The sequence below is a fragment of the Equus asinus genome, chromosome 8, assembly GCF_041296235.1.
Source record: "Equus asinus isolate D_3611 breed Donkey chromosome 8, EquAss-T2T_v2, whole genome shotgun sequence".
NCBI lineage: Eukaryota > Metazoa > Chordata > Mammalia > Perissodactyla > Equidae > Equus > Equus asinus.
This window is the reverse complement of record NC_091797.1, coordinates 75,770,293-75,792,412: the sequence shown is the minus strand read 5'-3', so window position 1 is coordinate 75,792,412 and position 22,120 is coordinate 75,770,293. Positions and strand designations below refer to the sequence as shown.

At 50.9% G+C, this 22,120-nt stretch overlaps 1 protein-coding gene across 20 annotated transcripts in view; it reads right to left on the bottom strand.

Annotated features, from left to right (window-relative positions):
- PITPNM2 (phosphatidylinositol transfer protein membrane associated 2) overlaps window positions 1-22,120 on the bottom strand; it is a 145,085-nt gene that overhangs the window by 16,019 nt on the left and 106,946 nt on the right. For all 20 annotated transcript variants that reach the window (XR_011505310.1, XM_044775975.2, XM_044775972.2 and 17 more), the window contains 7 exons: window positions 10,043-10,257; window positions 8,736-8,857; window positions 6,330-6,557; window positions 3,690-3,998; window positions 2,507-2,602; window positions 549-653; window positions 257-327 (listed from right to left, as the gene is read on the bottom strand). Coding sequence is in view for 19 of the 20 variants with exons in the window: in XM_044775975.2 (XP_044631910.1) it covers window positions 257-327; window positions 549-653; window positions 2,507-2,602; window positions 3,690-3,998; window positions 6,330-6,557; window positions 8,736-8,857; window positions 10,043-10,257 (1,146 nt within the window). In the remaining variant the exon portion in view is untranslated. The remainder of the gene's footprint in view (window positions 1-256; window positions 328-548; window positions 654-2,506; window positions 2,603-3,689; window positions 3,999-6,329; window positions 6,558-8,735; window positions 8,858-10,042; window positions 10,258-22,120) is intronic.

Genomic DNA, 22,120 nt, shown 5'->3' with positions numbered 1-22,120 from the left:
AAGTTTCTCGTTTTACTTTCCACGGGTGGCGCTGGGCCAAGGCCTGCCTCGGGGGCTGGCTGCAGGCCCTGCTGGTTCTCAGGGACACCCGAGGGGGTGGGCCCCAGGCTTTTTTGATGGTACCCAGGCCAGTGTGGATGTGAGGCTCTGGGTGTGAGGTGCTGCCTCCACAGCCCCCACGGGACCTGCCCCCTCCCCGGGCAGCCCTGGGGCCTCAGCAGCACAGCCCCTGGCCCTCTGCCACCTGGGCACCCACCTCCATGATGTTCAGTTGCTCCACACTGGAGGCTACTCGGAACTCGGGGGCACTCTGGCGGTACAGACTGTCTGTAACACAGAAGTGGTGGGCGCTATGAGCAGAGGGCCAGCAGGCAGCCCTGGGCCCACAGGGCAGAGGCTGTGACTGTGACAAGTGGGGCCCTCCCCGTCCCTGGTGTGTTATGCCCTCTCCATGCTCAGCACTGAGCAGGAGCTGGGTTAGAGAGGAGGGGCTTGGGCCCACCAGCCACCCCGACTCCCCGGGGCCCTGCAGCCTCCGGGCTGGTTACCCTGTGTGTCCTCTGGCTCAGGGCTTTCGATTTTGTCCATGAGGTCGTTGGAGTTCCACTTGGTGATGTCCTTGGCGAACATTTCCTCTGAATCAGACAGGTCCTCTGGAGAGGAGAGAGAGGAGAGAGAGGAGCTTCAGCACCCCAGTGGAGGGCAGGGACTGGGGGCGGTGCTGAGAGGCCTGGCATCCAGAGGCGGAGGGCCCAGGATGGCTGTTCTGGGGGCTCCCATGCTTCTCTGGCCTGCGTGCCCCTCCATGCTCAGTTCTGCTCTCCCTTCCTTAACAAGACGGACATGGGGCCACAAAGCCACGGGGCTTCTGCCTGACCTTTTTAAAAAACAGTAGTCACATTCACATAACATAAAATTCACCATTTTATCCATTTTAAAGTAACATTTATTACATTCACAATGCTCTGAAAGCACCACTTCTATCTAGTTCCAGAACATTTCCATCTCCAAAGTGAAACCCCGTCCCTATCAGCAGTCACTCCCAAGCCCCTAGGGAACCACCCATACGCCTTCTGTCCCTGTGGATTTGCCTCGTCTGGACATTTTCTATAAATGGGATCATCCGATATGTGGTCTTTTGTGCCTGGCGCCTTCCACTCAGCAGGGTGTTCTGAGGTTCACCCATGTGTCAGTACTTCCTTCCTCTTTATGCCTGAACCACATTCCATGGTATGGAGGGACCACATTCTGTTTCTCCACTCATCAGCTGATGTTCCTGACCATTTTCAATGGCCACAAAAGAACAGTTTAGAGAGAAGGCTGCTGGGAACAAGTCCATCCATGACTCTTGTTTCTGCTTTCTGAGAACTGCTACCTGTGACCACTGGCTCAGAGGCAGCTGTCTGGGCTCTAGCATGTGCTGGTCCTTCCTCCAGCCACGCAATGGGTCACAGGGCCAGTTTCCTGAGGACACTGCAGCTCTGACATCTCCTGCTATGCTGTCTCTTCTCTTCTAGTTTTCTAAAGTTTCTACATTAGCTCTGTATTTTCCTCATGTCAGAGAAACAGAGCCAGGAGGGGCTTAGCTTCTTGGCCTGGTGGGGGGATGGGATGCTCAAAATACCCTTCCCTACCCTCAGGGAGGTCCCAGGCGCAGAGGGTGGCTCAGGAACCACACCACCTATTCCAGGCCCCGCCCCAGGGCCAAACCAGGCACCTCCCATTTGCCTGGACACTGACTGTCCAAGTTCTCTCCCTTGAGGGCCAGCCAGTCACCTAAGATGCTACAATGAGGTGACTCCTCTGCCTGTTCCAAGCCACGGAGGCAGCAGGAGATGGCTCTGGCTCTGCCTGTGCCCTGCTGTGTGTCTATGGGCATGTCCCTGTCCCTTTCTGAGCCTGTGTCCTTTCCTGTAAACTCCAAACCGGAAACGTGTCTCCCGCACCTGCCTGCAGCCCTCTGACTCCCCTGGGAGGAACGGGCAAGGCAGGAAGCGAGCGTTTTGTACTCGCGTCTTCCTGGCACAGGTGGTGGTTCATCAGGCTGAGTCTGGTAGGATGAGTGGGAAAATGGGCACTTCATATATTTTCTGCTTGTTTGCATTTTCTAAAGTCTCTACATTAGATTTACATTAATTTAATCAAGAAAAAATCAGGTAATTATAAAAAATTGGAAAATTATAAGAACTTAAAATGCTTTTGTAAAGCTTCTTATGGAAATAAATTCATATATGGAAAAAAGTTGCCATCTGATTGTAAATCCATTTTGGGGGCGTTTGAGAGAATGGTCCCCACCCGCCAGGCCCACTGCACATGTGGTTAGGGCGAGCCTGAGACCCCAGAACTCTGGGTGACTTCATTTCATCCTCTGCCCCGTGCCATGCTGTTCACCAGGACTTCCCACAGCTAATTCCCACCTCAGCCCACACCCCTGCCCCTGACTCTCTCTGACCCCGCCACTACCTCTCCCAGGAAGGCCCTCAGGGCGCTCCAGGAGCCCGCCTACCGTGAGCATCGAAGAACTCGTCGTCTGAGCTCTCATCAGAGTCCCGAGCGATGCTCTGCATCCTCCACTCCGAGATGCTGTGGCGGGAAGGACTCGCTGGAAGGCAAAACCCCAGACTGACCGACCACCCAGCTGGACTGGGCTGAGCGGCAGAGCTGAGTGGGCAGAAGGCAGGGAGATGTGAGGAAGACTTGTAGGCCCCAAAGGGGCACTGTCCACGCTGCCATGGGAACCAGACGCAGCCCCCTTGGTGGACGTGGCCAAAGCAAGGGCCAGGAGGGCTTAGAAGAGAATGAAGTGGAGAAATGAGGGGCAGAGGGGCCCTGGCTCATCTCTGTGGCAGCTCCTGGAACTTTCAAGATGGTCCCCTCCCAGCCCACCTGGCACAGTGCAGTCGTGTCCTGGGGAGGATGTGGAGGTGGGAGGGTATCTGGAGAAGGTCAGGACGTGCAGTCCTGGGTCCACTCCCGTGCCTTTGACCTGGGTCTGCCCAGGAGTGAGCCCCTTACGCTCTGCTGCCGACAGATGGGGATGCAGGGCAGTGCGGGGCCGTGAGTGAGATAGAAGGTACTGATGCACATATTTCCACGGGTCCCTTCAGCACAGGACAGACAAGCCTGGTATGGGAAAAGCCGGATTTGCAGAGGGGACTCGATTTGCAGAGGGGACGTCTGGCCTTACAGGGGATATCCTGTTTTTTCCCCAACAGCCACAGCATGTCCACAAAAGTTCCAAAGAGAGGCCTTTCTCAGGATCTGAGGGCTTTCCGGCTCCCTGAGCCTGGCTCCCGCCTCAGGAGCAGAGGCCCCTCCTGGGTGTGCTGGGTGGAGCCCACCCAGACGCCCCTCCTCCTGGGAACCCTGGCTTGTCAGAGCTGCAGCCAGCTGGGTCCTGGGAGAGGTTGGGAGCAGGATTCCCACACGGCCAGCCTGTCCATCTCCCGTGGGCTGTGCAGGTGAGTCTGGGGCAACCTGCTGGGGGTGGGGGCACCCTGGGCTTCTCTCGGAGGTGGACGGCTACAAGGAGGAGGTGGCTCATGGTGTCTGAAAGCAAGAGTCCGTTTTCAAAGTTAGAATGATCTGGCAGTGACACAGGGTGCCTCGGGAGAGGGTGAAGGCTGTCACTGGGGTGGACGAGGAGAGGGCAAGGACCCCAAGTGGAGAGAGGCAGAACTGCAACCCACCTCCGCGCTTGGATGACCGCGATGACTTGGAGGACGTGGACCACTGCTTCTTCAGGCCCCGGCCTGCCAGGGGCTCCCCGCCGCTGCTGCTGGGCTCAGGGGGCTCCCTAGAGGTCTGGTCCTGGGTGGCTTCGTCCTTGGAGAGCTCTGAGGCCTCCTCCTCATCCTCGCTGAACTGGGCCATCTTGCGGGAAAGCATGAGCTGAGCCTCCTTCTCCAGCTCCCGGATGTTCTCCATGTTCAGCCCGTACCACTCGTCCTGCCAGCACCAGGCCTGCCGGTGGGCCCTGACCATCACCTTTCGTAGGCCTGCACGGGCCCGGGGAAGGGAAAGAGAGAGGCAGCATGAGAGCGGCCCCAGAGGCTCCTGTGGCCGGGCGTGGGGCTGGAGTGTACCCCGACACTGCAGGCCAGGCTCTGACCTGCACTCACTGTGTGGCCTTGGGTAAACCACTGCTTGCCCGTGCCCCAGTTTCCCCATCTGTAAATGAAGGGTCTGGCTCACAGATGGCCTCAGAAGCTCACAGTGGTTCTATAACTAGAGTAGAGGGGTCTCCCAAGGTAATGAGTCTGCTCAGAAGCCACGCTGAATTTTGGGAGGAATTCCTGCCCTGGAGGAGGCTGGAGGACTTCCTGAGTCTCCTGTCTCAATGTCTAGTATACTTTTCCTGTCGAATTTCCCATGGAAAATCAAGTTAAAGTTCAAAGTGGGCTAGTCCTTCTCATTTTTTAGTAGAATATATATAAAAATAAGACAAAGTAAGATATATAAGAATATATCATAAATACAAAATAAGATATGACAGCTTTTAAGGTACAAAGCCTAATACGAGAACTATAGGGACAGAAATCAGATGAGGATTGCCTTGGGTTGGGGTGGGAGTGACCGTGAACAAAAGACTGGGGTGACGGAATGTTCTAGAACTGTGTGCATGACTCTGAATATACCAAAACTTATGGAACTGTCCTCTTAAAACAGGTGAAGTGGATGGTATGTAAAATTAGGCCTCAATAAAGCTGGTTAAGAAAACATTAAGAAGAAATAAAGATTCCCATGCACCCCACCCAGCATGGGAGCAGACATGACCAGTGACGTGGGGCTCATCTTCCTCTTGCCCCAGAAGAATAACACACGATTTCTCTGTTTATTGTTTGCTTTTCTTTCTGGTTTTAGCACCTGGATGTGTTTTTCTCCACAATATGCTGGGTTGGTTTGCATGCTGTTGACATTTACATGTATGTGTCACACTGCATGCATTTCTCTGCCACTTGCTTTTTTGGGTGACTTTCAGGTTTGCTGCTGTATGGTATTTATTTGTTTGAAATACCACATTTTATTTATTCCTTCTCCTGCCAATGGGCTTTTGGCTCACTTTCACTGTTTGTCCGTTTTGCTTTGACAAACCTGCTGCTCTGAACATTCCGGAACGTGCAGGAGTTTCTCCAGGATGCAAACCAGGGAGGGACGTCACTGGGTCTCCTGACATATACCTTCCGCTTTCCTAGGGAAAGCTGAGCAGCTTTCCAAGTGGTCAATCGTTTCACGTTCCCAGGCTGGTCAGTGGTGACCCCTCCTCCCTGCTCACCTCCTGTTTCTCACTCCCAGCCTCGCTCAGGCCACTCTGCCTCACGCCGTCCTTTCTAAATCCCTGCATTCCTAAAGGTCCGCCTGGAGGAAACCTTCTTGGCCCTGCTCCTGGGAGGGTGCCCTCCTTCAGCCAGGACCGTCTGCATCCCCCCGGCCCTGGGCCATGGTCTCAGACACTCCACCCCTGGGGTCAGCCAGCACCCACACTGAACAGACTGTCCGATGGGATGTGCCCCCCACCACAGGCACGAGAATGTTAGTTCAGATCAAGGGCGGCTGGGACGGGAGGTCTGGGTTCAGCTCTAGCGCTGGGTCTCTGCTTCTTCCTCTACAAATGGGGGTGACAGTGGCAACCCTCACAGGCCATCGTGAGCTGATATGACAAGTGTGTAGTATGCTGTCAATCGTGTGGCTCGTTAGACATGTCTAAACAAAGTCCCTGCGCTCCTGGAGTCAAAAGGTGACTGCCCAGAGGCTGCTCCTGGATCAGGAGCCTCAGGGCTGGGACCAAGCCCTTGGCACTGACAGCTATAGGGGAGGGAGGAGCCTGGTCAGCACCACCTGGGCCAGGAACCCCAGGTCATCTGTTAGTCCACCTGTTCCCTGGGCACCTGCTCTAGGCCAGGATTGCGTGGTGCAAGGACACTATGATGTCCAAGACCCTCTGCCCCCGGAACTTCCAGCCCAATGAGGGAGGCAGCACCTGGGGTCTGGGGCCCCGGGCGCCTCTGAGAGGTGTAAGTAAGCAGCAAAGAAGCTGTCCTCTGGGGCTGTTCCCCCTGGGGGGTGAGCACCACGTGTTATAAACACAAACCAGCCAGCAGCATCTGCGGGCAGGGCCTGGGGCTGCGGAAAGGGACAACATATGCTGTCTGTCGCCTGTGGGGGCTCAGCAAGCATTATGGGTGCTCAAGATAACCAGGTGGGAAACTGCACGTCGGCCTTGGGGATGCCTTTCAGGAGTGAGACGGAAACACAGAATCACAGGCAGCTGCGGTGCGAGGGGGTGGGCAGCAAGGGGTGCAGACGGACTGGGCGCCCCACGTGCTCACCCGTGTCGTGGATGAACCTCTCGATCTTGGACTGCATGCCCCAGTAGCGGAACTCCACCTTGCACAGCTTGTAGGCGCACATGATGGGGAAGACCCGCTGCTTGTACTCCTCGATCCAGTTGTCGGTCAGGGGCCCCCGCTGGGTCTTCATTGAGTGGAACAGCTTGGGGTCCTCCTCAGTCCGATACTCACTGGGGGGCACGGGGTCCTTGACGATGTCGATGAAGTCTGTGGGGAGACCTTGTGAGTGGCCACCTCTGCCCTGTCTCCACCCCACCCCTCCCTGTCCATCTCCTCCCCATGTCCCTGCCACCCCAAATCCTCACAGAGTCTGGGCCTTGAGGGGCCACAGACCCCGATATGGGGATGAAGATGCTGCTCTGGATCATGCTGACCCCGAGCTCCCCTGACCACAGGGCCTGTGTCTTTCCAGTGCCCTGAGAGGGAAGTGGCACTATAAACGGGTCGAGGCAGGCTGGCCTGCTAGCAAGCCCCTTCTAGACAGATCAGAAGGGACGAGATAGGAAGAGATGGTTGAAGGGGCCTGGTGTGGGGTATTGGGCCTGAGTTGGTCCAGGATGAGAGCGGGCAGCAGATGTCACAGAGTTGGGCATGCAGGAAACAGGACGGGGGGCTACGTAGGACCTGGCGGGGGTGACAAGAGGAATGCCACCTCTTGTCACATGCCTCCTCCCTAAAGTCAAAACCACCCTGCTATGCTCACTCCCGAGGCATGGGTGTGTTAGACAGGGCTGGGGACACACTCAGTGAGAAGGCACCCAGGACAGCGTTTGTGGCTCAGAGAGCTCTTCTTTTGGATGTGTGGAGACAATGACACTTGGGGAGTTCTGTCCCAGCCAGGCCCTAGCTGTCTCATCATCCTGGTTTGCCAGCCAGCACCAAGTCTGGTCTGTGGTTTGCAGACACAGTCATCAGCTCCACTGAAACCAGTGAGGGGTCAGAAGTCACCGCAGGGCAGTGGCACTTGGTGAGGGATGGACATCCTGTCTGGAGCTGACCACATGCCCACCCTGCTGGGGCAAGCAAGGGCCACCAAGGGGAAGGCTAGGACTTAGGAACTGTGACAGGTGGCCTCTGGGGGGAGCTCAGGTAGTGTCTGAGGCTGGACAGACAGAGCTGCCAGAGGGCCTGGTTCATGCTGAGTCCTCCCATCCTGTTATGGGTAGAATGTGTCTCCCTTAAATTCACGTGTTGGAGTCCTGATCCCCAGAACCTCGGAAGGTGACCGTATTTGGAGAGAGGGTCTTTAAAGAAGCAATCAAATTAAAATGAGGTCATTAGGGTGGGCCCTAATCCAATATGACTAGTGTGCTTATAAACGAGGACATTTGGACACAGACACACACACAGGGAGAATGCAATGTGAAGATGGAGGCCAAGGTTGGGGTGATGTTTACGAGCCAAGGAACGCCAAGGATGGCCAGCAGCCACCAGAAGCTAGAGAGGGGCACGGAACAGATTCTCCCTCAGTGACCCCAGAAGGAGCCACCCAGCAACACCTTGATCTCAGACTTCTGGCCTCCAGAACTGAGATGATCCACTTCTGTGTTTAAGCCCCCAGGTCTGTGGTACTTTGTTCGGGCAGCCCAAGCAAGCTAATACAGCTCCCAAACTCCAGCGGGGCCTGAAAACTCCAGCCGGAGGGAGGGAGCTGGGGCGTCACAGGGAAAAGCCCTCCACGCCCATCAGAGGCTCCTGGGCCACCTCTCCAGCACCAGCTGTGCCCCTGCCTCAGGCACCTCCATAGTGGCTCGCTCCTTTGGGCCTGGAACCGAGAGGCTGCAGGCTGGTGGCTGTTGAGCTGCAGTTGGCCCACAGATGTGTTTCGTGTGGCCAGTGTAAGTTTATTTGCAACGATTTTTAATTAGTTTCCAACACTCAGGAATTGGGAGATTTCACATGAAAATCATTATTTCTGGCCTCTCTTAAAAAAGATTTAACAAATGGGGCCCATCTCCTGCATGGCAGAGTCAGCTGGAGGGGAGTGGAGCCGAGGCCACCCGCCGTCAAGGGTACACAGGTCCCGCTGGGCCCACTGCACTCACGCATGGCTCTCAGCCTGAGATGGCCCCTGAGCACACACGTGTTCTTCTGGGGATGGGGACCCCTTGGCAGGATGGAGGGAAGCGCCTGGGGTGGGAAAAGCACTTAGCCTGGATGTGAATCTCAGGAAAATGGGGCCGAGGAGGCCAGTGCAGCCTTCCCAGATACCCTCTCAGGCTTGTTGGGACTCTGGCCTCCTCGCCTAGGACAGGAGCCAGTCCGGAGCCTGCCAGGCCAGGAAACCAAGGGCAGAACCAGGGGCCCATGGGCAGGGAAAGCCAGAACACGGCTCTGTAGGGCTCCTGCCCTTCCTTGGGGGGCAGCCTCGTGGTGGGTGGTTACCGATTGTCAGCTGGTTCTTTTCCACAGGAGACAGGCTGAACACGTTGGGGTTTTCTCCAGCATCAGTTTTATAAAAGGTTTCGATGTCGATGGAGAATTTCTCCACAAAAGGGCAAGTGAACCTGTGGGGAAGGAAAGCATCCATCAGGCCCCGCGGTTGGAGGGGGTGGGCATGGGGTGTCTGGGCCAGGGCCTGCTGGACCCTGCTGGGCAGGAGAGAAGGGACTCACGTGGGGCCCAGGGGGGAGGAGAAGGAGAGCTGGAGCGGGGGCTGAGACTTGTCTGTCCCATCCACCTCCTGGACCTGCAGCTTGTCCCAAGGATAGTCAAGGCCAGGCTAGGGGTAGGAATGGGTTTGGGCAGAAGAGGGAGATGTTGCAGGAAGCTGCTGGAAGCCCTGTGTCCATGGTCCACATGTGCAAGGTACCGTGCAGACTCAGGCACACACAGATGCGCCACAAGCACAACTATGTTGGTGTACTGCTAAGCAGGCTGAATCTGGACCAGCACTCTGTGTGACATGCCATCGCTCACCCCCGTCATTCCCCAAGGAGCCAGGTCTGGCAACAGGGGATCAGCCCCTCTCTCTTGGCTGGAGAGGAGCTCAGAGGAGGAAAGCACTGTTTGGAAGAAGAATAACCTCAGGGGATCCTCTGCCAAGCTCCAGGCCCTCACCAAGTGTGGGGAAGGAAGCCCCAAGAGACTTCTGGGGACCTCACCTGTGCAGCAAGTGGGCAGCCAGCTGGGGTTGGCCCCCCATCTGTTCTAACCTAGCAGTGCTCAGCTACACGGGTGGGTTGGGGGGGCGGGCACAGAGTAAAGAACCGCCTACCAGGGGGGACACAAAGGAAAGCCCTGCTCAACATGCGATGTAATGACACATCGTCATAGTAGCTGAAGGTCTCAGGGTTGGAGGGAATCTCTGGGCCATCTGGTCTACCCTCAGTTTGTGTTTCTTCCCAGTGGGTGACGGTCCTGCATTCTCAGGCAAACATTAAAGTGAGTTTGTACTCCCTAAGCCTTCCCAGGTGGCAAAGGGGTCTCAGACAGCCCTTGATTGACTCATGCCTTCCTGGCCTCCTGTCCTGGGCAGGCTGGGAGGCATCCAGGGGTGCATCCATCCCTCTCCTGCCTGTTTCCTGAGGACGAAGGCTCTTGGAATGCAGGCCATCCAGAACAGAGGCTCAGTCCCCCCGGAGACTGGGCTCCTTAGTGTGCACGGGTTGAGTCTACCTGAAGGGCCACCCTGGGATCTATGCCGTAGGGCTGCTTCCCCCAAGATGGCAGAGGTGTGGGGACAGGCTCACCTGGTTCGGGTGTAGGGGTAGGCATTCCAGGACTCCTCCACCACCCGTAGGGCCGCCTTGGGCAAGATGGAGCGGAACCAGCCGGGGATATGCATGCCCACGTGGTACACCTTGTGTGTGTACTGCCCGGAGCCGCCGGGGCCGTCCGTGTAGGGCCGGTTCTCCAGGATCTCCACGCCACTGCCTTCGCCATACGTCTCGTTACGGCTCTTCTTCTGTGGGGACAAAAGCACCCGTGATGTGTGGGGGCCGGAGCACTCTGCAGAAGGGAAGACCAGGCCTGGGGCTGCTGAAAGGAGGAGAGGCCTTAGCCAACCAGGCTGGTTCCTCCTGTGTCACTCAGAACCTCTAATCCAGACCCAGGCTCCACGTGCCCCAGAGCTCCTACAGGAGACCGAACAGGCCACAAGTTCCCTCCAAGCCCCAGCACTGCATGTGTGAACTCCTCCACTCTGATTCCCGTCTGTCCCAGGACTAAAAGCATCCCCAAAGGTAGGAACAAGATGAGGATGCCTGCTTTCTTGCTTCTATTCCACATTGCACTGGAGGTTCTAGCTGAAGAAACTAGGCAAGAAAAAGAAATTATAAGAGGCATCCAAATTAGAAAGGAAGAAGTAAAACTCTCTCAATTTGCTGATGACATAATCTTATATACAGAACATCTTAAAGAATTCCCCTAAAACCTGTTAGACAAAATAAATGAATTCAGAAAAGGGCGGGATACAAAATCAACACATGAAAACAAACAATGCAGAAAGGAAATTAGGAAATTATTTCCATTTAAAATAGCATCCAAAAGGATAAAATACCTAGGGATAAATTTAACCAAGGTGGTGAAAGACTTGTATGTTGAAACTACAAAACAATGTGGGAAGAAATCAAAGACCTAAATAAATGGAAAGACATCCATGTTCATGCAGTGGGAGACTTAATATTGTTAGGGTGTCAACGTTCCCCCAGTCTTCAGATCCAATGCAATCCTAGCAAAATCCCAATGGACTTTTTCGTAGAAATGGAAAAACCAATCCTAAAATTCATATGGAATTATGAGAGACCTCAAATAGCCAAAACAATCTTCAAAACAAAACAAAGTTGGAGTACCCGCACTTTCCCATATAAAAACTTACTATAAAACTACAATAATCAAAAGAGTGTAGTACTAGCCTAGGATAGAAAGATCTACGCAACAGACTCGAGAGTCTAGGACTAAACCAATAGATCAATATATTACATATACTGATTTTCAACAAGGGGGCCAACACCATGAATGGGGGAAAGAGTAGTCTTTTCAACAAATGCTGCTGGGACAACTAGATATCCACGTGCAAAAGAAAGAGGTTGGACCCCCACCTCACACCATATACAAAGATTAACTCAAAATGGATCAAAGACCTAAATGTAAGAGCTTAAACTATAAAACTCTTAGAAGAAAACATAGGGGTAAATCTTCATGACTTTGAATTTCACAATATTTTTTTTCTTTTCCTTCTCCTTTTTCTCCCCAAAGCCCCCCAGTACATAGTTGCATATTTTAATTGTGGGTCCTTCTAGTTGTGGCATGTGGGATGCCGCCTCAGCGTGGCCTGATGAGCGGTGCCATGTCCGCGCCCGGGATCTGAAGAAGTAAAGCCATGGGCCGATGAAGTGCAGGCGCAAACTTAACCACTCAGCCACGGGGCTGGCCCCAGGACAACGGTTTCTTAAATACAGCACCAAAAGCACAAGCAAACGAAGAAAAAAACTAATAAATTGGACTTAATAAAAATTTAAAAACTTTAGTGCATCAAAGGACAACCCACTGAATGGGAGAAAATTCTTGTAAATAATATATCTGATAAGGGGCTTGTATCCAAAATATATAAACAACTCTTACAACTCAACAACAAAGAAACAACCCAATTGAAAAACGGGCAAAGGACTTGAATAGACATTTCTCCAAAGAAGATATACAAATGGCAAATTAGCATATGGAAAGATGCTCAACATCCCTAGTTATTAGGGAAATGAAAATCAAAACTATAATGAGATACCACTTTACACCCACTAGGATGGCAAAGAGATGGACAATAACAAGTGTTGGCGAGGATGCGGAAAAATTAGAACCCTCATACATTGCTGGTGGGAATGTAAAATGGTGCAGTCGCTGTGGAAAACAGTGTGGCAGTTCTTCAAAAAGTGGAACATAGAGTTACCATATGACTCAGCAATTCTACTCCTAGGTACAGATCCAAGAAAATGAAAACATATGTAAACACAGAAACTTGTACATGAATGTTCATAGCAGCATTATTCACAATAGCCAAAGGGTGGAAACAACCTAAATGTCCATGAACTGAGAAATGGATAAACAAATGACATCCACACAGTGGAGTATGATTCAGCCATAAAAAGGGATGAAGCACTGACACCTGCTACAACCTGGATGAACCTTGCAAGGACTGTGCTAAGTGAAAGCAGCCAGACACAACAGGCCACATACTGTATGATTCCACTGGTATGAGATGTCCAGAACAGGGAAATGCGTAGGGTCAGAAAGTAGATTACTGGTTGTCTAGGGATGTGGGGAAAATGGAGAATGACTTCTTTTTGAGGAGATGAAAATGTTCTAAAATTGATTGTGGTGATGGTTCCATAACCCTGTGAATGCATAAAAACGACAAACTATACACTTTAAAAGTATGAATTGTGTGGTGTGTGACTTACATCTCAATAAAGCTGGTACAAAACAAAACAAACAAACAACCATAGACGCAGAAAAAGTATTTGACAAAATTCAATCCCATTACTGATAAAAACTCTCAGCAAACTAGGAATAGAAGGAAACTTCCTCAACCTGATAAAAGGTATCTACCAAAACCTACACCTAACATCATACCTAATGGTGACAGATTGAATGCTTTTCCCTTGAGATCAAGAACAAGGCAAAGATGTCAATTCTGACCACTTCTATTTAAAATTGAGCTCAAGTCCTAGCCACTACAATGTACCAAGAAAAAGGAACAAACACTGGAAAGGAAGAAAGAAAACTGTCGTGACTCATAGACAACACAATTGTATACATAACAGAGCCTAAGGAATCTCCAAAAAAACCAATAAAGTCACATGATACAAAATCAATACATAAAAAGTCTTGTATTTCTACATACTTGCCACAAATGACTGGAAATTAAACATTTAAAGAATGCCGTTTACAACAGCATAAAAAATATAAAGTACTTAGAGATACAGTTAATAAAGGATTTTTAAGCCCTCCACATTGAAAACTATAAAACATGTTCAGAACGATTAAAGAAAATCTAAATAAATGGAAAGAGATGCCACATTCACGGATCAAAGACCCAATATTGTTAAGATATCAATTCTCCCCAGTTGATTTATGATTTATAGATTAACTCAAACCCAATCAAAACCCCAGCAGGATTTTTCTTAGAAATTGACAAGCTTGTTCTCAGACATATGCAGAAATGCAAAGGACCTCTAACGGCCAAAGCGACACTGAAAGAGAAGTCCAGAGACGGAGGAGTTATTGTAAAGCTGCAGCATCAAGACAGTGTGAACCGACATAAAGAGGAACCAACAACACAGAAGAGTCCAGAAATAGAACCACACACATACGGTCAGTTACTCTAACATGACAGCAAAGCAATTCAATAGGGAAAGGAAATTTTGATCAAATTTTATTTTCAACAAATAGTGCTAAACAAGTGGACATCTAAATGGGAAATAATGAACCTCAACCCCTACCTCACACCATATACAAGAATTAATTTGATGTAGGTGAGAGACCTAAATGTAAAAACTAAAACAATAAAGTTTCCAGAATGACAAGGAGACTATCTTCATGACCTTGGGGTAGGAAAAGATTTTTAAAAAAATAGACACAGAAGGCACTAATCATAAAAGAAAATATTGATACACTGGACTTCATCAAAACTTAAAACTTCTGCTCTTTGAACACCACCATTCAGAAAATGAAAAGACAGGGGGCCGGCTGGGTGGCACAGTGGTTAAGTTTGCACGGTCTGCTTCGGCAGCCTGGGGTTCACCAGTTCAGATCCCAGGTGCAGACCTATGCATCGCTTGTCAAGCCATGCTGTGGCCGGCATCCCACATATAAAATAGAGGAAGATGGACACAGATGTTAGGTCAGGGCCAGTCTTCCTCAGAAAAATAAAAAAAAAGAAGGAGGATTGGCAGCAGATGTTAGCTCAGGGCTACTCTTCCTCAAAAAAAAAAAAAGAAAAGAAAATGAAAAGACAAACCATAGACTGAGAGCAAATACTTATTTTATATATATATATATATGAGGACTTATATCTAGAATATATAAAGAATTTCTAGAATTCAGTAAGATGATAAAAAAGCCAATTTTTTAAATTAAAAAAAGGCAAAAGATTTGAACAGACAGTTAAAAGAAAGATATAGAAATGGCAAATAAACACATGAAACGATGTTTGATATTAACAGTTAGGGAAACAAAAATTAAAACCACAATGAAATATCACTACACATCACATAGGATGGCTAAACTTCAAAAGGTGGACAATAACAAATGTTAGCAAAGATACAGAACTCTCACACATTGCTGGTGGGAGTATAAAATAGTCGTATCTACTTGGGTAAAGTGCTTCCAGTTGCTTATAAAGTGAAACACATATCTACTCTATGAGCCAGCAATTATACTCCTAGATATTTACACAAATGAACTGAAAACATGCCCACACAAAGACTTGTAAGTAAAACATTCATAGCAGCTTTATTTATAATAGCCAGACATGGGAAACAACCAAAAGGTTCAACAACAGGTGAACGGATAAACAAATTGTGGCACAGTCACACAATGAAATGCATCTCAGCAATAACAAAGGAATGAAGTACGGACACACACGACATGGATGAATTTCAAACACAACCTCCTGGGTGAAAGATGCCTTGCACAGAAGGGCGTATGTCGTGCTCCTCTATTTATCTGAAGCTTTAGAACTGGCAAAACGAATTCCTGGTGACAAACGGAAACAGTGGTTGGGGTGGATGATGGGGGATTGATGGGAACGGGCAGAGGGAACTTTCTGGGGTCATAGAAATGTTCCATTGTCTTGACGGGTGTGGTTTACATGATTTTCTGTTTTGCGCATTTTGCTATATGTAAATCAGACTTAAATAAATAGATAGTACCTGCAAAAAAACCCCAAATGAACAAAACCCAGTGCTGCCTCCTGTACTCACTAAGACTTCAGAGAGCTCAGATGTGGGAAGTGGGAACAGGCCCCGGTGGCAGCGCCTGACAGATATGACGCCTGGGTCACCTCTAAGTGTCTCTGCTATGACTGTCCTTCCCAGCGTCCAAAAGCTCAGGTTTCTGCTTATGCAGAAAGCTTGTGGTCGAAGTGCTCATGACTTTAAGCCCAGCACCTGTTTCCATGGTAACATGATGGCATTGCCAAGGCCATCTTCAGTTAGCTTCCTGAACAGCAGGTGTGCACGTGCACACACACACAGACAGGCACACAAGTACTCCCAATGGCACTGCCTCACCCCTGGGGCATGACCCACTCTGGGGTATAAAGATGTGCTATATCTCCATGGCCCAAAGTGACTAGTCTTCAGAAAAAAAGAAAAGACCCTGATTGCGGTCAAAGATGGGGTCAGAGTAGGGCCGCACCATCCCTTGCTCTTTAAAGGAGCTCCTGGAACGTGGCTGCAATTCCATGATGAAAACAGCGACCACTTCCTCCTGGATGCTTTCTCAGCTCCCACCTCTGACAGGAGCTCCATTTATGGGCGGTTGTGCTATGTGCTCTGCACGTTCTTTCTCCTTTAGTTACTGCCACTACCCCTGGGACAGGTGCAGCACTGCTGCTATTCCCAATCTGCAGATGGAAAGGTGGAGGCTAAGAGAGGTGGAAGGACTTGTCCAAGGTTACTTGGTTACCAAATGGCCGAGCTGGGACCGGAACTGAGACCTGCTGGATTCTGGGGCTGCTCGCCCACAGCAGGAGCCCCTTCAGGAAAACACTGTGGCACAAGGTAGGGCTTGATAGATACATGTTGAACAAATCAGCGGATTCTAGTCCCAACTCTGTGACCAGCTCCCTCTCTTCCTGGAGAAGTCACTTCTCCCTCGTCTCAGTTTCTAAAACTATAAGTGGACATGGGGCTAGATATCTGCCCAAGCCCTGGTGTAGTGGGTTGAAGGGCCCCCCAAAATTCACATCCACCTAGAACCTCAGAATGTGACCTTATTTAGAAATAGGGTCTTTGCTGATGTAATTAGTTAAGGAGACGTCATATTGGATTAGAGTGGGCCCTGGGTCCTTATAAGAAGAGAAAACAGAGAGACAGACATGCACAGAAGAGAAGGCCAGGTGAAGATGGAGGCAGTGATTGCAGCGATGCAGCCACACGCCAAGGATGCCAAGGAAGCCAGTCTCTACCAGAAGGTCGAAGAGGCAAGGCAGGATCCTCCCTAGAGCGCTCAGAGGGAGCACCGTCCTGCCGACACCTGGATTTCAGACTGCTGGCCTCCAGAACTGTGAAAGAAGATATTTCTGTGACTTTGTCACGGCAGCCCCAGAAAACTAATACATCTGGGGTGCCAGGCAGCTCGGCAAGAAGAGGATGAGCAGGTCAGAGGGGCCAGGGCTGTGCAGTCTCTGAGGGTGAGGTGGGGTGCCCAGCCAGCCAGGGAGCCAAGGGTGGAGAAGGGACAGGGAAGTCTGGAGAGGGAGCTAGGGTTGGGAGGGTCCCTCCCACCTGGCCTCAGTGAGCTGCATAGAAGTCCCATGCCCACTCAGGTGAGCGGGGCCTGAGTCAGCCTCAGATGCCCCACTCTGGGAGAGCAATGTGCCCATCCCAGAAGCTCCCTCTGGAGGTTCCAGGGGAGGATCCTTCCTGCCTCCTCCAGCTTCCACTGGCCCCAGGCATTCCTTGGTCTGTGGCTGTACCACTCCAATCTCTGCCTCCAGCATCACATGACCTTCCCTCTGTCTCTCTCTGTCCTCTCCTCTTCTTACTGGGACAATAGTCATTCAACTTGGGCCTCTAAATCCAGGATGATCTCATCCTAAGATTCTGAACTGATTACATCTGCAAAGACCCTATTTCCAAATAAGGTAACAATCTGAGGTTCTGGGTGGACACGAATTTTGGGGGGACACTAGTCAACCAGCTGGGCGAGCGCCCACCATCACCTCTGGTGAGTGAGCTTCAGCCTGCTTGTGGGAAAACAGAGACAGCACCCTCATGCTGTCCCAGACGTGCCTGACAGGTGAGCCCCTCGCTGCCTCCCACCCAGTGTCCCCCCATGAAGCCAAGCCCTTGGCCACAGAAGCCTTCTGGAACCAGCACATTCCCCAGTGTGTGGCTGACTCCTAAGGCTGACCACACTGACCCCGGCCTGGCCGTCCCCCAGGTGCAGATGTGTGCATGTGAGGCGAGCATGGGGGTAGAGCTGTGCTAGGGAAGGGCATAGGCTTTAGAGGCAGACGGGGCGGGGGCATCTCTACTCCAACCCTCAACAGCTGCAACATCAGAGAAGGTAAGAGCTGGGTGGATGAGGACATCTCCACACACCATGGAAGAGATGGCCAGCCCTGCCTGCAGACAAAGCCTGGCTGCACTGGGCCAGCTATGTATCCTTGAGCAAGTTCCTTGACATCTCTGAGCCTCAACCTCTCATCTGTAAGATGGGTACAAATATCACCACCTCTACAGGTGCGGTGAGGATTAAAGCAGGTGATGTTATGTCAGCCTCTTGGCACCCAGGCTGCCATCATCGCTTGGGGGGCAATGGCTACAGTCACTCACAGGAGATGGATACAGTGGTCTGCTCAGGGTTGCAAGGGCCCCAGTTAGCAGTGGCAGAGCCACCGGGACCCAGACTGGCTCAGCCTGTCCTCCTCACACAGCACTTGAGTACGTCTGCGCAGTAGGGCTCAATAAAGATTGGTCAAATGAATAAATGGATTCTGCTCCCAACTGTCGCTAGTTCCAAGTCTGGGCCTCTCCCTCAGCTTTGGAGTTGGCATCCCAAAGGGTGGACGCCTGGCTCCCTTCCAGTGATGGATCCAAATGGGGCGAGCCTCCCCGGCACAGACTGGCACTCAGTCATGCCACTTAGGAGAAAGCTCTTCCTGAATTGCGCTGACCTTCTCTGCCCACACCAGGAGCCACCCTTTCCCTGCCAACCATTCCTGTAAGCAGCGCTGTGGTGCCTCCCGTGGAGATGGTGGACGGGCAGCAGAGACACGCCCAGCTCCCCAGGGGCACGCGTGCCCAGGGCGAGGCCTGACTGGTGACTCAGCCTACTTTGCCCACACAGGCTGGGTGGGGAATCTTCCCTTCTCCCTCTCTTCCTCTCCCTCCCTGGGGCCTGGGGACTGCAGAGGAGGGGCCTGAGTCACCACGGGCCTGGTGCAGAGAAAGCTCAGACCCAATGACGCCAGGACCCTTCAGAAACAGGAGGCTCCTGGGGTGGGTGGGTGGAGGAGCAGCTCTGCCGCAACCCTGGGACAGATGAAGGGGAAGGGGAAGAGGATGCAAAGACCAAGAAACCCCTGAAAGCAGCAGTTTTCAGAGCTGTCCAGGGTCCTGGCCACGCCACCTCTGATGGCTCACTCCGGGGCAAGCATTTGCTGGGCCCCTCCTGGGTTAGAAGGCTCTCTCCTGACCAGGCCAGCTTTGTTTTTTTGGCGAGGCGCTTGGACATGTGAGCTATTCCCATCTTGTTCACAGCCTCGGGAGGAGGCAGCTAGTTCAGGAGGCAGGCCCTTTCTGAGCTGCCACCTCTGCTGGTAAGCAGGACTAGTGGGAAATTAACTAAGGTCTTGCTCTTCTCCCCCCTAAAAACGCAGCTGCTTCCTTAAAGGCCTATCCATCTCGTACAGCCCAGTTCAGAGCGATGCACTCCTGGAGCATTAGCCCAAAGCCCTGCGAACATCTGGCTCCCTGGCTGCCGGATCGCTGCTCCAGGCTCCATTCAGTGGGCTGTGTAGGCATCCATCTTCCCGAGGCGCCCCTGGAGAGCAGCAACCATTTTTCATTCATCTCTGTACCTAGTCCTCAGCCCAGACCAGGTACAGAAAAGTCTGGTGAATATAACTCAGTTTTTTAACAGCCTTATTGAGGTCTGACTGACATGCGACAAACCGTGTTTATGTGAAGGTACAGCTGGCGAGCTTTGACCTATGTTCACCTCTGTGAGACGTCACACAATGGAGATAATGCGCTTGTCATCACCCCCACGGTGGATGGAGCCCCCAGAAACCTGGGGCCAGAGGCAGGGAAGACAAATGCCACAGTGGGAGCAGAGAGGTTGGCCCCAAGGGGCAGGCAGATGACGGTGGGGCTCGGAGGAGCCAGCATGCCCAGCAGCCCTGGGCCTGCAGGAGGCATTATGTACAAGCCCATGAGGTGTTTTGCATTAATTGGAGGCATAAGGATAGATGTTAAAAATAAAAAATCTCAAAAAGGGGGGTGAATAGGTGAAAGACCTGTACACTGAAAACTATAAAACACTGTTGAAAGAAATAGAAGATATAAAGAAATGGAAAGATATTCCATGCTCCTGGATTGGAAGAACTAACATAGTTAAGATGTCCATACTTCCTAAAGCAATCTACAGATTCAATGCAATCCTGACCAAAGCTCCAAATACAGTGTCCACAGAAATAGAACAAAGAATCCTAAACTTTATATGGAGAAACAAAAGACCCCAAATAGCCAAAGGCATCCTGAGAAAAAAGAACAAAGCTGGAGGTATCACGCTCCCTGACTTCAAAATGTATTACAAAGCTATAATAATCCAAACAGCATGGTACTGGCACAAAAACAGACACACAGATCAAAGGAACAGAATCGAGAGCCCAGAAATAAACCCACCCATCTATGGACAGCCAATTTTCGACAAGGGAGCCAAGAACATACAATGGAGAAAGGAAAGTCTCTTCAACAAATGGTGTTGGGAAAACTGGAGAGCCACATGCAAAGGAATGAGAGTAGACCATTATCTTACACCATACACAAAAATTAACTCGAAATGGATTAAAGACTTGAATGTAAGACCTGAAACCATGAAGCTTCTAGGACAAAACACAGGCAGTATGCTCTTCAACATCAGTCTTAGCAGCACATTTTCAAGTACCATGTCTGACCGGGCAAGGGAAACAATAGAAAAAATAAACAAATGGGACTACATCAAACTAAAAAGCTTCTGCACAGCAAAGGAAATCATCAACAAAACGACAAGGCAACCTAACAATTGGGAGAAGATATTCTTCTCCCATACCAAACCATATATCTGAGAAGGGGTTAATATTCAAAATATATAAAGAACTCATACATCTCAACAACCAAAAAACTAACAACCCAACTACAAAATGGGCCAAAGATCTGAACAGACATTTCTCCAAAGAAGATATACAGATGGCCAACAGGCACATGAAAAGACGTTCAACATCAACATCCCTAATTATCAGGGAAATGCAAATCAAAACTACAATGAGATAGCACCTCATACCCGTCAGAATGGCTATAATTAACAAGACAGGAAACAACAAGTTTTGGAGAGGATGTGGAGAGAAGGGAATCCTTGTACACTGCTGGTGGGAGTGCAAACTGGTGCAGCCATTGTGGAAAACACTATGGAGACTACTCAAAAATTAAGACTAGAACTACCATACTATTGAGCTACCCCACTACTGGGTACTTATCCAAAGAACATGAAAACACGAATGCGTAAAGATATATGCACCCCTATGTTCAATGCAGCATTATACACAATAGCCAAGACTTGGAAGCAATCTAGGTGTCCATCAAGGGACGAATAGATAAGGAAGATGTGGTATATTTACACAATGGAATACTACTCAGCCATAAGAAACGATGACATCTGGCCATTTGTGACAACATCGATGGATCTTGAGGGTATTATGGTAAGTGAAGTAAGTCAGAGGGAGAAAGTCAAATACCATATGATCTCACTCATAAATAGAAGATAACAGCAACAACAAACAAAAACATAGAGACAGAGATTGGATTGGTGGTTACCAGAGAAGGGGGGAAGGGAGGAGGGTGAAAGGGGGTGATTAGGCACCTGTGTGAGGTGATGGATTGAAATTAGTCTTTGGGTGGTGAACATGATGTAATCTACACAGAAATCGAAATATAATGACACACACCTGAAATTTATATAGTATTATAAAACCAATGTTACCACAGTAAAAAAAAAAAAAAAAAGGTGTGAAGATGGCAGGTGTTTTTGAGGAGCCCAGAGTCAGAGGAGATTAAATGCTCAAAAAAGCTATGAATATCCTAAAGCTGAAAGTCAGTCCCCCAGGATCTCAACACCACCCAGCCTAGCAGGTGAGGCGGAGCTGAGAGGCGGCCTGCTATGGTCTGGGCTCCCTGGCTTGGGTGGGAATTAAGAAGCTGCAGGACGAACAGCGGCTTTGGCAGATCAGCCTGGTCCCTGAGCAGGCTGAGCAATTTCCAGAGTGCTCAGACTGGGGGGCTGATGCAAGTCTCTCCTCTCTCCCTGCTCTCTAGGAATAATTACGGGATAAGTGGTTCAAGAGGGAATTGAGTGCTGCTTCTGAAGCAGCTTGGAGCCAACAGCCCCCCAGAGAGGCTGCGTTTGCCTCTGTTCTCTTCTCAGTCAAGCTTCCCATGCTGGGGCCTGGTTAAACTCTAGTAAGCTTCATCGAGCTCCACCCAGAAGAGAGCTGGGGGCCCGGGCTCTGTGGGGAGCTCATACCTAACTTCCTGGACCCAGGCTGAAGGGCGCACCAAGCAAACCCAGGGATGCAGGTGGAGGCCCTGCTGGCTGGGCTCTCCCTGCCCTGAGGGCTGCGTGTGACGCTGCTGTCGTCAGGGGGCTGCACGGCCAGAGGCTGGACCGAGGCATCCATATGCCCAGAGGAGCCAGAACCAGGCCAAGAGCAGGTTCCTAATCAGCCCCTCAACTGAGAGGAAAGCTGCGGGCCGGGCACAGGGCTGGGGCACCAAGGATGAGCAAGAGGCTGGCAGGGAAGCTGGGAGGGGGACTTCCACAGAGCAGGACCCCAGTGAGTGGGGGCTGTG